At 43.8% G+C, this 15,273-nt stretch overlaps 1 protein-coding gene across 2 annotated transcripts in view; it reads left to right on the top strand.

Annotated features, from left to right (window-relative positions):
* The window catches only part of IGF1R (insulin like growth factor 1 receptor), a 325,796-nt gene extending 316,972 nt beyond the window's left edge, over window positions 1-8,824 (top strand). For both annotated transcript variants that reach the window (XM_053581792.1, XM_053581791.1), the window contains exon 21: window positions 1,286-8,824. In XM_053581792.1, coding sequence (XP_053437767.1) covers window positions 1,286-1,667 — 382 coding nt within the window. In that variant the 3' untranslated portion in view covers window positions 1,668-8,824. The remainder of the gene's footprint in view (window positions 1-1,285) is intronic.
* The last annotated feature ends 6,449 nt before the right edge of the window (window positions 8,825-15,273 follow it).

Raw genomic sequence — 15,273 nt, 5'->3', positions numbered from 1 at the left:
TGGCTGTTACATCAGGAGAGCTGAACTTAGAATTTTTCTGGGGGCCAAGTATACACAGGCAATCCGTTGGTCAGGCAGTCAGCCTGAGAGAAAGCTGGATGCCAGTTTGGGGTGCTTTGAGCTTCCTGGATATGGGGAGTTCCATTTGACCGCTTTTATTGAATGCATCTCTTTAAGCCAGAATTTTAAAACAAAGGAGGAGAATTTTCCCGTGACAACAGAGGTGGAAAGGAAGGCACTTTGATTTCATGTTCACATCAGAAAAGGCCACTGTTGGATCCCCACTCCCCCCACCAGAACCACGGCTGCCCTTGCACTGTGGATGTGGCCAGCCTGCACCTTCCTCTTTGCTCCAAAGGTCTGCATAGCTGCATCTCTGCACTCTGGATGCTTGTAGAAGCCCATGCCTTTTCTGGGCCAGGGCAGCTGGCTTCAACAGCAGCAGTGTCTTCCTGCCCTCCTGAGGGGCTCATTCATGGCCAGAGAGGCTCCCTGTAGCCCATATGACTCAGAGCTTCACCAAGGTTTGCACTCCAGGTGTGAGCGTGGCCCAGCTGGTGTGACCGAGGCACCTGGCCCTTGCTGTGGAGGGGACTTTTGTCAGGACTTCTCCCTCACTAGCTTATTGGGATCTGGCTCCAGCTTTACACTGGAACTCTAATTTGGTCCAGTGTAGCCAGGAGGGGCTCTGCCTTTGCAGGGCGTGCTGCAAGCAGATGCTAGATAGAAACAGCAAACTTGGAAGGTGCGCTCCCACCTCACAACCCCTGGCCTCGTATTGCCTCCTGCCTGGAGCCCAGAGTTAGGGCTGCCCCTTCCCCAAGAGGAAGCTTAGAAATAGCATCAGTGGGACTTAGAGAGAGATGGCTGTCAGGGAAGCTGCACTCCCTCGTCACCCTTCTTAGTGAGAAACTGGAGGTTTCCTGCGTTCTAATTCTGGAACTGATGTTTCATCAGTGGCTACAGAAGATGCTTCAGATAGAAAGCTGGCTATTTTTATTTCTAGGCATTGTTACCATAAATAATACCTGTTATTATGACAGACTCCATGTGAAGATAGATTTGTCCTGGGAGATGAGAGTTCGGTTTTAGTTCCGTTGTGGGTCCTGGGTTTTGGGCTAAGTGAATGGAACAGTGAAAGGTGAGGCCAGAGAAGCTGAAGGCTACTGGGCTGTCCAGGCAGAGAGGTGGGGACTAAGAGGGATGGCAGGGCTCTTGTCAGCGTGCAGGCGCGGAGACCAGGAGCCCTGCAGCCGAGGCCCAGCCTCTGTCTGTCTGGCTGCAGGTTTGAGCTCATGCGCATGTGCTGGCAATACAACCCCAAGATGCGCCCGTCCTTCCTTGAGATCATCCGCAGCGTCAAGGACGAGATGGAGCCCGGCTTCCAGGAGGTCTCCTTCTACTACAGTGAGGAGAACAAGCCACCCGAACCAGAGGAGTTGGACCTGGAGCCGGAAAACATGGAGAGCGTCCCCCTGGACCCTTCGGCCTCCTCGTCCTCCCTACCACTGCCTGACAGACACTCTGGACACAAGGCTGAGAATGGCCCGGGCCCTGGAGTGCTGGTCCTGCGCGCCAGCTTCGATGAGAGGCAGCCTTATGCACACATGAACGGGGGCCGTAAGAACGAGCGGGCGCTGCCGCTGCCCCAGTCCTCCACCTGCTGATGGCCGCCCCAGCCCGTGCACACAGGAACGTGGTGCCGCTCGGTGCCGGGAGGGGGGAGAGCAAGGTTCACAATCTAGTCACGAGCCTCCTGTACCTCAGTGGATCTTCGGAACTGCTATTGCTGCCCATGGAGACAGCTTCTCTGCAGTAATCACGTTTGGGATGTTCCTTTTCTCAATATGCAAGCAGCTTTTATTTCCTGACCCAAACCCTTACCTGACACGGGCCTTTAAAAACCTTAATGACACTTAATTACAACAGAGCACTTGAGAATCCAGTCTCCTAACTCTCTCTTCCTGACCCTTCCCCCTTCTCTCTCCCCTCTCTGTCTCTCTCTCTCTTTCTCTCTCTCACACACACTCCTTTCTTTCTTTCTGCTTCATAACAGGACAATATTTATCGCCAGCCTGGCTGGGAAGCCCTTTTTATCAGATTGAGGAAAAGGCTGTCCCAGTGGCCCCAAGTGACACCTGCACCCACTTGCCTGACACCATAGGTCTTTATAAGAGATACATTGAGATGGAAATTTTTAGCTCTACCTTTAACCTTTTTAGGGACACATGAAATTCAAAAAGGGCCATCTTTATGTAAGGTCGTTACCATTTTAACGCTGCCAAATTTTGCCAAAATGCTGAACTTTCTCCCTCACAATCCCTGCACTGATTTTTTCATGTCCAGAGCATGGACTGAGCATGGCATCTCTGTGTGAGAGACACGTTGGTGACACACTCCATCTGACTGTCCCCTGATCTCTTCAAGTCCACATTCATGCAGGTCTCATTATTTTCAACTAGGTCATGATTTGGGGGAACTGGACACAATGGGACTCTCTCAGCAAAGATGGGGAGAAGCTGAGCCAGCTTCCTGTCCCACCCCCACAAATTCTGGAGGAAACGGGCCCTGCAGGAGTCTAGGAGACAGGCTTTGCATCCAGGCGACCCTGCACGCCTGCTCTTCACCCAAGCCCCAGCACCCCTAGCCCGGCCCCCAGGACACAGAAGGGAAGGGGTTTCCAGGGACTCAGCCCAACCGCTATTGCAGGTTTGCAAGGAAGGAAATCCAAACACCACCACAGTGAGAAGAGAAGCAGTGCACGGATTCAAGCGTTCTGAGCTTTGTTGACATTTCCTCTGTTCCTAGGACTTCTTCATGGGTCTTACAGTTCTATGTCAGACCATGAAACATTTGCATACACATCGTCTTTAATGTCACTTTTATAACTTTTTTACAGTTCAGATATTCATCTATACGTCTGTACAGAAAAAAAGCTGCTATTTTTTTTGTTCTTTATCTTTGTGGATTTAATCTATGAAAACTTTCAGGTCTACCCTCTTCCCTTCTGCTCACTCCAAGAAACTTCTTATGCTTTGTACCAGAGTGCGTGACTTTCTTCCTCTCCCCCCACCCTGCCCCCCGTCATTGATACTTCTACAACATACTTTGCCATGAACTGTTTGATGCCTTTTTATAAATACATCCTCCCCTCCCGGCTCCCACCTGCCCCACTAGTTGTTTTCTAACCCGAAGGCTCTGTAGGCACGAGGCCAGTGGGGGAATGAGGTGGAAAGAAGAGCCTGGGGCCCACCCTGAGAGGACTGCAGTCCCCTCTCCTCAGCCCCCTCACATGGCATTGGAGTCTGTTACAGTGCAAGACATGGTACAAACTCAGGTCAGAAAAAAAAAAAAAGGTTAAATATTTCGCACATCCTCTTTCAGTGTTTATATTCACCATTGTTGACAAGTCTTACCTTCTCTTTTCCTTGCCTTTGTTTTGGTTGTGACACACACATATATATATATATTTTTTTAATTCTTGGGTACAACAGCAGTTTTTAACTGCAGACACTAGGCATTTGGATTGCTATTTTGTTTTAATGGATATTTAATCCTTCCATCCAGTGAAAAACAGCTGCTGAGTCCAAGGGTACAGCAGAGTGGGGTCCAGCACGCCCCACTGGGGCCTTCTGCCACCACCCTCACCAGACCGACCTACCTGTCTTGAGAACCAGAACATCCCAGGGGACCTTCTTTTGCAGGGCGGGGAGTGGTACCCTGGGATCTGAGCTAGCCCAGACAGCATCTTTAGGAGTATACACAAGCCAGCACCCAGTCTGCTAGCTAGGGCACTAGTTGGGGTGGCACAGACACCTGTGGTGGCCCAAGGGACCCCCTTTTGCCTTTCCCAGGGGACCAGAGAAAGCTCTGGCGCTGGCCCACTCTCCCTCAGTTAGGAATCCAAGTCCTTGGGGACCTGGGGGTCTTGTTTTGTCTAGTTTTTAGCACTTCTCACCAGAGTGATGACAACACAAGAGTTGCTGCTAGAGCAGAAATGTTTAAATTATGAGTAAGAACAAAGCTAAAACATGATGATTGCTAGTTGCGACTGGAGACTAACACAAAAGAACGTTTGTAGTGCTTTTTTGCTTGTCGGCAGTTTTTGTCTCACTGCTTTCTCTACAGCATGTCCCATAGTGTTTTCCCTTTAAAAAACAAAAAGAAGAAAAAGAATACACTTAACTAAGAAGGTATTATCTGTAGGAATTTTCTTTTAATTTATTTTGTGATACCAGTTGCAATCACTGTAGAGACGCCCCATTATAAATTTAAATACTGAGGAAAAGGTGTGTGTGTGTGAGAGAGCATGAGTGAGAAGACGGGACAGTTTTTTATGTTGGTTTTTTTTTTCCCAAACATTTATCTACCTCACCCTTATTTTTTATATGTGTATATAGCAAAAAGAATACATCTCACCCTTCTTAGCACCTGACAACAGGCCATTGATACTGGTAACCTCATACACACCCTGGTGACACAGGGAGAGGCCAGGCTGTATTCTGGGGTCAAAGCAACACTAATTCCCCTCTCTACACCTTTCAAACAGCTTGCCTTTTTTCTGAGATGTCTCATTTTGTGTTGCTTTTATCCTTCTTTTTCCTAACGTGGTTTCCTCAGAGGTCGTGAGGTATCAGGATTTTCTTCCTCCTAGCTCAGGCTGAGAAGGGCACTGGAGCTCTCCTGGGAGGGGCACTCAGCTGCCCCTGGCTGGTTGTCTTTGGAACAAAATATTTTATGCAGATTGGCTGACCAAGAGATTCCGTCTTTGAGAGAGTAGTGGTTCCAAAGGTTTTTGACGACAGAAAGGTGCCGAGGGCCGCAAATGGTCTCTCTGTGGGAATCCTATGGGCAGTTGAGCAGGGTCTTTGATTTGCCCCCCTCAGTGGCCACTCTGGCAGCCCTGGATGAGGCCTACACTGAAGCAGGGACTTACTGCCACCACTGTGTTCCACGCAAAGGTGCAGCTGCATCAGCAGTGTGACGGCTTAGTCCACCTGGCCTCTGAGCCAGATTGCAGAAGCTCTTGGCATCCTGGCCAGGCCAAGGTGGGATGCATGAGAGAGTATAATCCCTCCCCTCCAGATCCTCTCTCACCTTCACTTTCCCCTCCCCCAGGGGTGAACAATGATATACCAAACCTTCGGGCTGGACAGGCCATTGGTTGGCACCAAGTCTTCCACCAGGCCTGTGCCTCCGTCCATCCTGCTGCTCATAGGAGTGGACGGCACACTCCCCACTTCCAGAAGCTGCTCTTACAGGCACTGGTGATGTTAGCTGGAAATGAGGTGGGTGGCTTTCCCCAGGTGTGACTGGCTCCATCACACAGCCTCAATGCCAAGTGAAGATCAGGAGCCTTCTCTCTCCCTCCCACAGGAGCACTGCCCTTCTCTCCCAAGTCCTCGGGGATCTGAAGGTCATTGACAAACATTATTAGATCAGGGTTTTCTTCTTCTACTCTGTAGGTGACCCCATGGAATAGTGGCCTCCTCTCTTTGCACATATCTACCGGTTTCCACAACTGGATTTCTGCAGATCATTCAGCTGGTTATAAGGGTTTCGTTTAAACTGTCTGAGTTGTTGGTGTCATTCTGTTTTTGTTTTATGTAGGTGGCTTTTCTTTAAGTAGAAAGAAAACACTAGCATTTAGTGCCCATCACAACAAATGCTTCAGTAACACGTTAGTCAAAGAGAACATTGTGCGTGTGTGACGGTGCAGTCATTTTGCTGGACCAACCCATTCACCTTGACCATACCAAGGCATTTGTCCGCAGTTTTAGCCTAATTTCATGCTGATTTCTCACCTCTTCTTGATTTTTCTCTTTTGTGTGTTCCAAATCTTACCAAGCTAAGTTGTGGCGTTTTCCATGCAACCTCCTTCTGACAGCAGCTCACACTGCTTAAAGTAACATGAACCACTGAGGCACATCACAGCATTGATGTGAGCATTAAGACATTCTCCCACACAGCCCTTCTCTGAGGCAGCAGGAGCTGGTGTACTCTGGAGACGATGTTGAACTTGAGCTGTGTGAGACCCATACCACCCCAGGTCTCCTTCATGACATGTCATGACTTTGACATGCAGAGGAAATGAGATTCCTTCTTGGAAGATAGAAGACTGTGTTTGTGGCCAACACTGACCTCTCCTTCTAGCCTGTTTCTTAGGATGAGGAAAAACATTTCCATGGTAAGAAAAGTGGCTCCATAAAATGGAAGAGTAGTCACTGTGGAACTACGAAATGGCAGAATGCTTGGTATGAAGGGGCGTGTTCTATTTGGTTGAGATGACATCTGTGAACCAAGCATGATGCCAGATTCTAGGCCAGTTTTTGCCACCGAAGCTTCTTCCTTGACAGCCGCCTCTGTTGGCAGGTGGATATATGCAGGCGTTTGCTATGGCAAAGTCACACTGGGCCCACACACTGGGCTCAGATGGGTGAGGAGGTGAGGATGCCTGACAAGGTCCTCAGCTGTCACTGTCGGGTCCTCCCAGGGTGGCCAAATAGTGTTGATGGCCACTCAATTCCAAAACATAGGTGCCCTCCAGTTGACAAGTAACTCCATGGTTTGACTTGGCCCATTCTAGCAGTTTCAGTAATGCACTTAAGGTTTGGGGTTTGTTCTTTTGTTGATGTTACTTTGTATTGTCAGCTGTCTTTTCTTTTCCTGGGCTAAGTGGCATTGGGAGACGTGGACCAGAGATCCACTCCTTAAGAATCAGTAATGAAAGCCAGACTTTCTTACTCCACTCTGAAGTAGTTGGTATAGTACAAATGAGAACTTCAAGAGAGGATGTTATTCAGATTGAACCTCTGTTGCCAGAGATGCTGAAGATACAGACCTTGCACAGGCCAGAGGATTAAGAATTTTGGCCTCCAACTTTACAGCTGGGTTGGTCATTGGAGAAATGAACGCTCCTTGATGGTGACATGACCAGGCAGTAGGAAGCCATTGTTACGGGGATCCTGACATGACGAGGAGGACTGCAAACAGACGGGTATAGGGCTTGGAAGAAACGTGGACAGTGTTTGGAACTTGATGTATCAGACCACATCAAGGCTCAACAGTCGTCCATGGGCCTTTAGTTTCAACAAATAAACCCAACATCCTACTCTAGAAACTTAACGTGGATTTAAGTCAAATTATTCAGTTACATGAACTACATCGCACTCATCAGTTGTCAATTCTGGGGCATAACTTTAGGGGTTTTGTTTTATTTTGTTTCTACAGGTACATGATGATCACTCATTTGTATGTCCGTGTTTGTGTGTCCGCATCTTTCTGGTAAACATTGTTTTTAGTCACTCATTAGCGTTTTCAATAGGGCTCTCAAGTCCAGTAGATTACGGGTAGTCAGTTGACGAAGATCTGGTTTACAAGAACTAATTAAATGTTTCATTGTGTTTTTGTAAAAACATAGAATAATTTTCTAAAATGTTTGTAGTTTATAATTGCCGGAAATAATTTAAAGACACTTTTTTTTCCTCTGTGTGTGCAAAACGTGTGTTTGTGATCCATTTTTTTTAGGATACCTGTTTACTAGCTAGCTTTACAATATGCCAAAAAAGGATTTTACCTTGACCCAAGCCGTGGTTCACCCTCTTTCCACCTCCCCATGCTTTGTGCCCTAGTTTATAACAAAGGAATGATGATAATTTAAAAAGTAGTTCTGTATCTTCAGTATCTTGGTCTTCCAGAACCCTCTGGTTGGGAAAGGGATCATCTGCTACTGGTCATTTCCTTTGGGCATATAGCTGCTCTAACAGATGGAGAGAACCTCACTGGCCGTGGAAACAGCAGAGGTGTGGCAGCCCAACAGCGCACGGCACTGTTCAGCATCTGGTTTGGTTGGTCTGGTTGTCATCATTGTCATGCAGTGCCACAGGATGGGAAGACTTGACTGCACAGATGATGGTTTCCACGATGATGACCACATACAGATTGAGCACACAAAAGATGACAGTTCTAGGGCACACAGGCCATTTGCTTATATGCCACATATCATGATTAGTGCTTTGTATAACAAGGAAGAGAAACTATTTATTTTTATTTAAGGCAGAACACTGAAGATACCTTTTTCCAATACAGAAAAAAATCTTTTTTAATAAAGGCTACAACACACAAAACTGTTTTTAAAGTTTGACTCCATGTCTTCTGTCTCCCAATAGATTATTGGCCATGTTTACCCAGGTCCACAATATCCCCATCATTGGAAATATCTGGAATCTCCACATTATCTAGAAGGGTCCAGAAAAAATTTTGTTTTTGTTTTCACCTTATTTAGATGTTTGGCATTGCACAGACACATCCACAGGTGGGACAGATGCCTGGCAAAGATACCTGCCTGCTTTCTAAGCCAGTGAGGTTGAGGTGAGAGGTTTGCCAGAGTTTGTCTACCTCTGGGATTAAAAAAACTAAAAAAATCAAACCAGAAGGCGCGATGGAATGGATGCATCGCAAACAATGCATTTTCTGAGTTTTCTTGTTTAAAAAAGTTTTTTAAAAAAAGTTTTTTAAAAGGTAATAACATGGCCAATTTGTTACATAAAATGACTTTCTGTGTATAAATTATTCCTAAAAAGTTCACTGTTTATATAAAAAAAAATCAGTAGATGAAAAAAATGTCAAAATGTTTTTGTATATTCTGTTGTAAGAATTTATTCCTGTTATCTCAAGACTTTGGATTCTTTACATTATGGGGGAAAAAGAAACTTTGTCTATTTTGAATGGCGGAAGCTAAGGCAACTTTAGTTTCTCTTACTCTGCTTTTTTCTAGTAGTTAAGTACTACATGGTTTAAGTTAAATAAAAGAATTCTGTATGCATTTTCTGTCTCTGATTTTTGTCTCCTGCCTTTCTGGAAGCATCACGCACACTTCTGTGGCAGGGAAGATGAGCTCCATATGGCCTGTGTGTTCACACATGGTACTTGGACATGTTCTTCAAGAAGACACTGCCTTGGGCAGTGCCTGTGGCTCAAAGGAGTAGGGCACTGGCCCCATATACTGGAGGTGGCAGGTTCAAACCTGGCCCCGGCCAAAAACTGCAAAAAATAAATAAATAAATAAGACACTGCCTTATATCTGACAGCTGAACCTTCTCAGCATGCAAATTGCTGGTGAAAATGAGAAGCTATCCTGTTTCTCACTCTGTTAGATCAGCGGGAAGGAAATCTAAATACATAAAATACAGAAATCTGTATTTCATTTTTGACTGATGTGTGGACTTTTTCCCTGTATTTTCCACTGACAAAAGTCAGGCCAAGGTAAGTGTGATCTGTGTCACTCTGGGGCAAGAGGACTTAAGTTCTTCGAGTTTCCTGTTTCCTTGTTGCTACCTCACACTTTGAGGCCACACACGGAGTGCGGCTCTCTGGAGGTGTTCCAGAAAGCCACTTTCTAGCTGATGATTCGTGATCTCAGCCTGTCCCCAAGGACTCTACAATCTGGATATCGCTGTCTTTGTCAGAGGAAATGGTTATCAAAAACGTAACAACCTGTAAAGGTTCTAGAGTCAGACCAAAGGTACAGAGACCTACAACATGAGGAAGATAATCTGGTCGTTTCCTTCCATCCTCTGAGATGGCACTCCGGTAATAAAGTCAGCCCATTTGATGAAGATCTGAGTAGCAAGGCTTGGGTAGCAAATGACCTAAACACAGAAGGTTTGGTGTTGCCTCAAGGTTTTTGCTCACCATTGTCACTGTATGCCTGGCCCTCAGAGAACCTTTGTTAGGTGACTGATGACTGAAACAGGTCTCAATTCTGAAGCTACAATGCCCAGGGTGGCGCCCTCCTCCTGTCCTGGGCAGGTAGAAGCCACACTTCCAGGTTGCTGCGGTGTCCTCTGTACTGTGCAGCTGGCAGGAGCAAGCAGTGTGTTAGGGTGAAGGTGCTGGGTCTGTAGAGACTCCAGACCTAGGAGGGCTGCTTCTGTCATCTGCCCCCACAGGTGCAGCTGAGTCAGGTGTGCATTTTTTGTGGTGTCCCATTGTCACTGAAGGACTTCCACATCCATTCTAAGCAGATGCTCACTGTCACCCTGTGAAGGAAAGATGTTAATTACTCTGTTTCGTAGATGAGCAAACGCACAGACATGCCCAAGGGCCCCAGCTACCAAATGACCAACTCAGGACTCAGCCTTTTATGCTGTGGTTTGCAGACTGACTCAGAACTGCCAGAACCAAGCAGGCCTCAGTACATACGGACAGGGGATGTCAGGACGTGCACAGCCAGGATGTGAACGGGCCTCTGAGAAGAACGTCCGAGGCTGAGGAGAAATGATGGAGAGGCTCGTCGCGGGGAGCTCTGGGCCTCCTGTTGAGGGCCCCTGCTTGCCAGTGCCCTGGGACAGGAGCTCGGCTCAGTGACGTGGAGGGCTCTGGGCAGCCGCGATCATGCCCTTAAGCATAAAAGGATGTGATCCGCACATTAACAGCCACGCAGCCAGACAGTTGGGCACCACCCAGCACCATCCTACCCGACCTGCTGGCTTTGATCTGCCACAGTGTGACTTTGATCTGTTTTATGTCAAATGATCCAGGTTTCTTGCAAAGTGGTTGTAGAAAGTCTATTACCAATGCACGAGTGTGTTGCTGGGGCAGCGAGGCAGGCACTTTTTCTTCCAGTGAGTGAATCTGGGCACTAGATGTCTGACTTTTTAACATGTAATTAGTGTTAGGTGGTAGTTGTGAGCACACCAACATTAAGAAATCCCCCAGAGCCGGGCACAGCACTCTACCCAGGGCAACAGCTTGAAACTCTTTCTCAAAAAAAAAAAAGAAAAGAAGGTAGAATAGTAGTTACTAGGAACTTGGGGGAAGAGTAATGGGGAATGATTGTTCAATAGCTACAAAATTTTAGTTTTACAAGATGAAAAATTTCTAGAGATCCGTTGTAAAACAAAATGTGAACATACTCTATTGAACTGTAAACTTAAAATGATTAGATTATAAATTTTATTTTTTTTATTGTTAACTCATAGCTGTGTACATTAGTGCAATCAAGGGGTACAACATGCTGGTTTCATATACAATCTGAAATATTCTCATCAAACTGTTCAACGTAGCCTTCATGGCATTTTCTTAGTTATTATATGTAGACATTTGTATTCTGCCTTTAGTTAAGTTTTGCCGGTACCCATTCTAAGATGCACCGTAGATGTAGCCCCACCCATTACCCTCCCTCCACCCTAACCTCCCCCCTCCCTTCCCCTTCCTTGGCCCTTTCCCCATAGTCTTGTGCTATAGTTGGGTTATAGCCTTCATGTGAAAGCTATAATTTAGCTTCATAGTAGGGCTGAGTACATTGGATACTTTTTCTTCCATTCCTGAGATACTTTGCTAAGAAGAATATGTTCCAGCTCCATCCATGTAAACATGAAAGAGGAAAAGTCTCCATCTTTCTTTAAGGCTGCATAATATTCCATGGTATACATGTACCACAATTTGCTAGTCCATTCATGGGTCAATGGGCACTTTGGCTTCTTCCATGACTTAGCAATTATGAATTGGGCTGCAATAAACATTCTGGTACAGATGTCTTTGTTATATTGTGATTTTTGGTCTTCTGGGTATAAACCTAGTAAAGGAATTACAGGATCGAATGGCAGGTCTATTTTTAGGTCTCTAAGTATTCTCCAAACATCCTTTCAGAAGGAACGTATTAGTGTGCATTCCCACCAGCAGTGTAGAAGTGTTCCCTTTTCTCCACATCCATGCCAACATCTCTGATTTTGGGATTTTGTTATGTGGGCTACTCTTAACTGGGGTTAGGTGATAGCTCAAAGTAGTTTTGATTTGCATTTCTCTGATGATTAAAGATGGTGAGCTTTGTTTCATGTATTTGTAGATAGTGCGTCTGTCTTCTTTGGAGAAGTTTCTCTTCAAGTCCCTTGCCCACCTTGAGATGGGACCACTTGTTCTTTTCTTGCTAATATGTTTGAGTTGTCTGTGGATTCTGGTTATGAGACCTTTTTTGGAGGTATAACCTGCAAATACTTTCTCCCATTCTGAGGGCTGTCTGCTTGCTTTACTTACTATGTTTTTGGCTGTTCAGAAGCTTTGTAGTTTGATAGGTCCCAGTAGTATATTTTTGATACTGCTTCAATTGCCTGGGAGTCCTCCTCATAAAATATTCACCCAGGCTGATTCCCTCAAGAGTTTTCCCTGCACTTTCTTCTAGTATTTTTATAGTTTCATGTCTTAAGTTTAAATCTTTATCCAGTGAGAGTCTATCTTAGTTAATGGTGAAAGGTGTGGGTCCAGCTTCAATCTTCTACAGGTTGCCAGCCAGTTCACCCAGCACCATTTGTTAAATAGAGAATCTTTTCCCCACTGAATGTTTTTAATTGGCTTGTCAAAGATCAAATAACAGTAAGTAGCTGGATTCATCTCTTGGTTCTCTATTCTGTTCCAGACATCTACTTCTCTGTTTTTGTGCCAATACCATGCTGTTTTGATCACTATTGATTTATAGTACAGTCTCAGGTCTGGCGGCGTGATTCTTCCTGCTGTGTTTTTATTGTTGAGTAATGTTTTGACTATCCGAGGTTTTTTTTTATTCCATATAAAACAAAGTATTATTGTTTCAAGATCTTTAAAATATGACAATGTAGCTTTGATAGGAATTGCATTAAAATTATATATTGCTTTGGATAGTATAGACATTTTAACACTGTTGATTCTTCCCAGACATGAGCATGGTATGTTTTTCCATTTCTTAACATCTTCGGCTGTTTCTTTTCTTAAAGTTTCATAGTTCTCTTTGTAGAGATCTTTCATGTCCTTTGTTAGGTATACTTCCAAATACTTCATCTTCTTTGGCACTACTGTGAAAGGAATAGAGTCCTTGACTGTTTTTTCAGCTTGGTTATTGTTGGTATATATAAAGGCTACGGATTTATGGGTGTTGATTTTGTAGCCTGAGATATTGCTGTATTCCTTGATCACTTCTAAAAGTTTTGTAGTAGAATCCCTAGTGTTTTCCAGATATACGATCATATCATCTGCGAAGAGTGAAAGTTTGATTTCTTCTGACCCTATGTGGATACCCTTGATCGCCTTTTCTTCCCTAATTGCAATGGCTAAAACTTCCATTACACTGTTAAAGAGCAATGGAGACAATGGGCAACCTTGCCTGGTTCCTGATCTGAGTGGTTTAACTCCATTCAATACGATATTGGCTGTGGGTTTGCTGTAGATGGCCTCTATTAGTTTAACAAATGTCCTTTCTATAACAATTTTCTTAAGTGTTCTGATCATGAAGTGATGCTGGATATTATCAAAAGCTTTTTCTGCATCAATTGAAAGAATCATATGGTCCTTATTTTTTAGTTTGTTTATGTGCTGAATTACATTTATAGATTTACATATATTAAACCAGCCTTGAGACCCTGGGATAAATCCCACTTGGTCGTGGTGTATAATTTTTTTGATGTGTTGTTGGATTCTGTTTGTTAGGATCTTGTTAGTATTTTAGCATCAATATTCATTAGTGATATTGGTCTATAATTTTCTTTTCTTGTTGGGTCTTTCCCTGGTTTGGGGATCAAGGTGATATTTGCTTCGTAGAATGTGTTGGGTAATACTCCTTCTTTTTCTATATTTTGGAAGAGGTTTAGTAATATAGGTACTAGTTCTTCTTTAAAGGTTTGGTAGAATTCTGACGTAAAGCCATCTGGTCCTGGGCTTTTTGTTTTAGGGAGATTTTGTATAGTTGATGTTATTTCAGAACTTGATATAGGCCTGTTCAACATTTCCACTTCATTCTGGCTAAGTCTTGGTAGGTGGCGTACGTCCAGGTATTTGTCGATTTCTTTCAGACTTTCATATTTCTGAGAGTAGAGTTTCTTGTAGTATTCATTAAGGATTTTTTTAATTTCTGAGGGGTCTGTTGTTATTTCATCGTAACATTTCTGATTGATGAAATTAGAGATTTTACTCTTTTTTTCCTGGTTAGATTGGCCAAAGGTTTATCTATTTTATTGATCTTTTCAAAAAACCAACTTTTGGATTTATTGATCTTTTGTATAATTCTTTTGTTTTCAATTTCATTTAATTCTGCTCTGATTTTGATTATTTCTTTTCTTCTGCTGGGTTTGGGGTTGGAGTGTTCTTCCTTCTCCAGTTGCTTGACATGTCCCATTAAGTTATTAACTTCCTCTCTTTCTGCTTTCTTGAGGAAGGTTTGCAGTGCTATAAATTTCCCTCTTAGGACTGCCTTTGCAGTATCCCAGAGATTCTGGTAATTCATGTCTTGATTGTTGTTTTGTTCCAAAATTTTGGTGATTTCCTTCTTAATCTCATCTATAACCCATCTATCCTTCAGCATAAGGTTGTTTAGCTTCCATGTTTTTGTATGGTATGCAGGTTCCTGTTGTTATTGAGTTCAACTTTTATTCCATCATGGTCTGAGAAGTTGCAAGGAATAATTTCTATTTTTTTTAAATTTGCTGAGGTTAGATTTGTTGTCTAGGATGTGGTCAATTTTGGAGTATGTTCCGTGGGCTGATGAGAAGTATATGTATTCAGTTTTGTTGGAATGAAATGTTCTGTAGGTGTCTGTTAAGTCCAGATGTTGAATGGTTAAGTTTAAATCTAAGATCTCTTTGCTTAGCTTCTTTTTGGAGGATCTATCCAGCACTACTAAAGGGGTATTAAAATCTCCAACTACTATGGAACTGGAGGAAATCGAGTTGCTCATGTCTGTTAGAGTTTCTCTTATAAAATGAGGTGCGTTATGGTTGGGTGCATAAATATTAATAATTGAAATCTCATCATATTGGGTATTACCTTTAACAAATATGAAGTGTCCATCCTTATCCTCCCTTATTTCGGTTGGTTTAAAGCCTATTGTGTCTGCGAATAGGATTGCAACACCTGCTTATTTCTGTTTTCCATTTGCCTGGAGTATAGATGACTATCCCTTCACCTTGAGTCTATATTTGTCTTTTAATGTAAGATGCGATTCTTGTATGCAGCAGATATCTGGCTTGAGTTTTTATATCCAGTCCTCCAACCTGTGCCTCTTTAGAGGACAATTTAACCATTCACATTAATTGAGAATATTTATAAGCCTTTCGAGAGACTGTTGGACATTTTTAATACTTTTGCAACTGTGGAAGTTGGAATTTGATAAATATTTTCTGGGTGGGTTTACTTTTGTGGTGGAGGATTACGCTGGTCTTTATGGAGGATAGGTCTGAGAATATCCTGGAGAGCTGGTTTAGTTATGGCAAATTTCTTCAGCATGTGAATGTCATTGAAGTATTTAAT

This window comes from Nycticebus coucang, chromosome 2 (genome assembly GCF_027406575.1).
Source record: "Nycticebus coucang isolate mNycCou1 chromosome 2, mNycCou1.pri, whole genome shotgun sequence".
NCBI lineage: Eukaryota > Metazoa > Chordata > Mammalia > Primates > Lorisidae > Nycticebus > Nycticebus coucang.
This window is presented reverse-complemented; position numbering and strand designations above follow the sequence as displayed.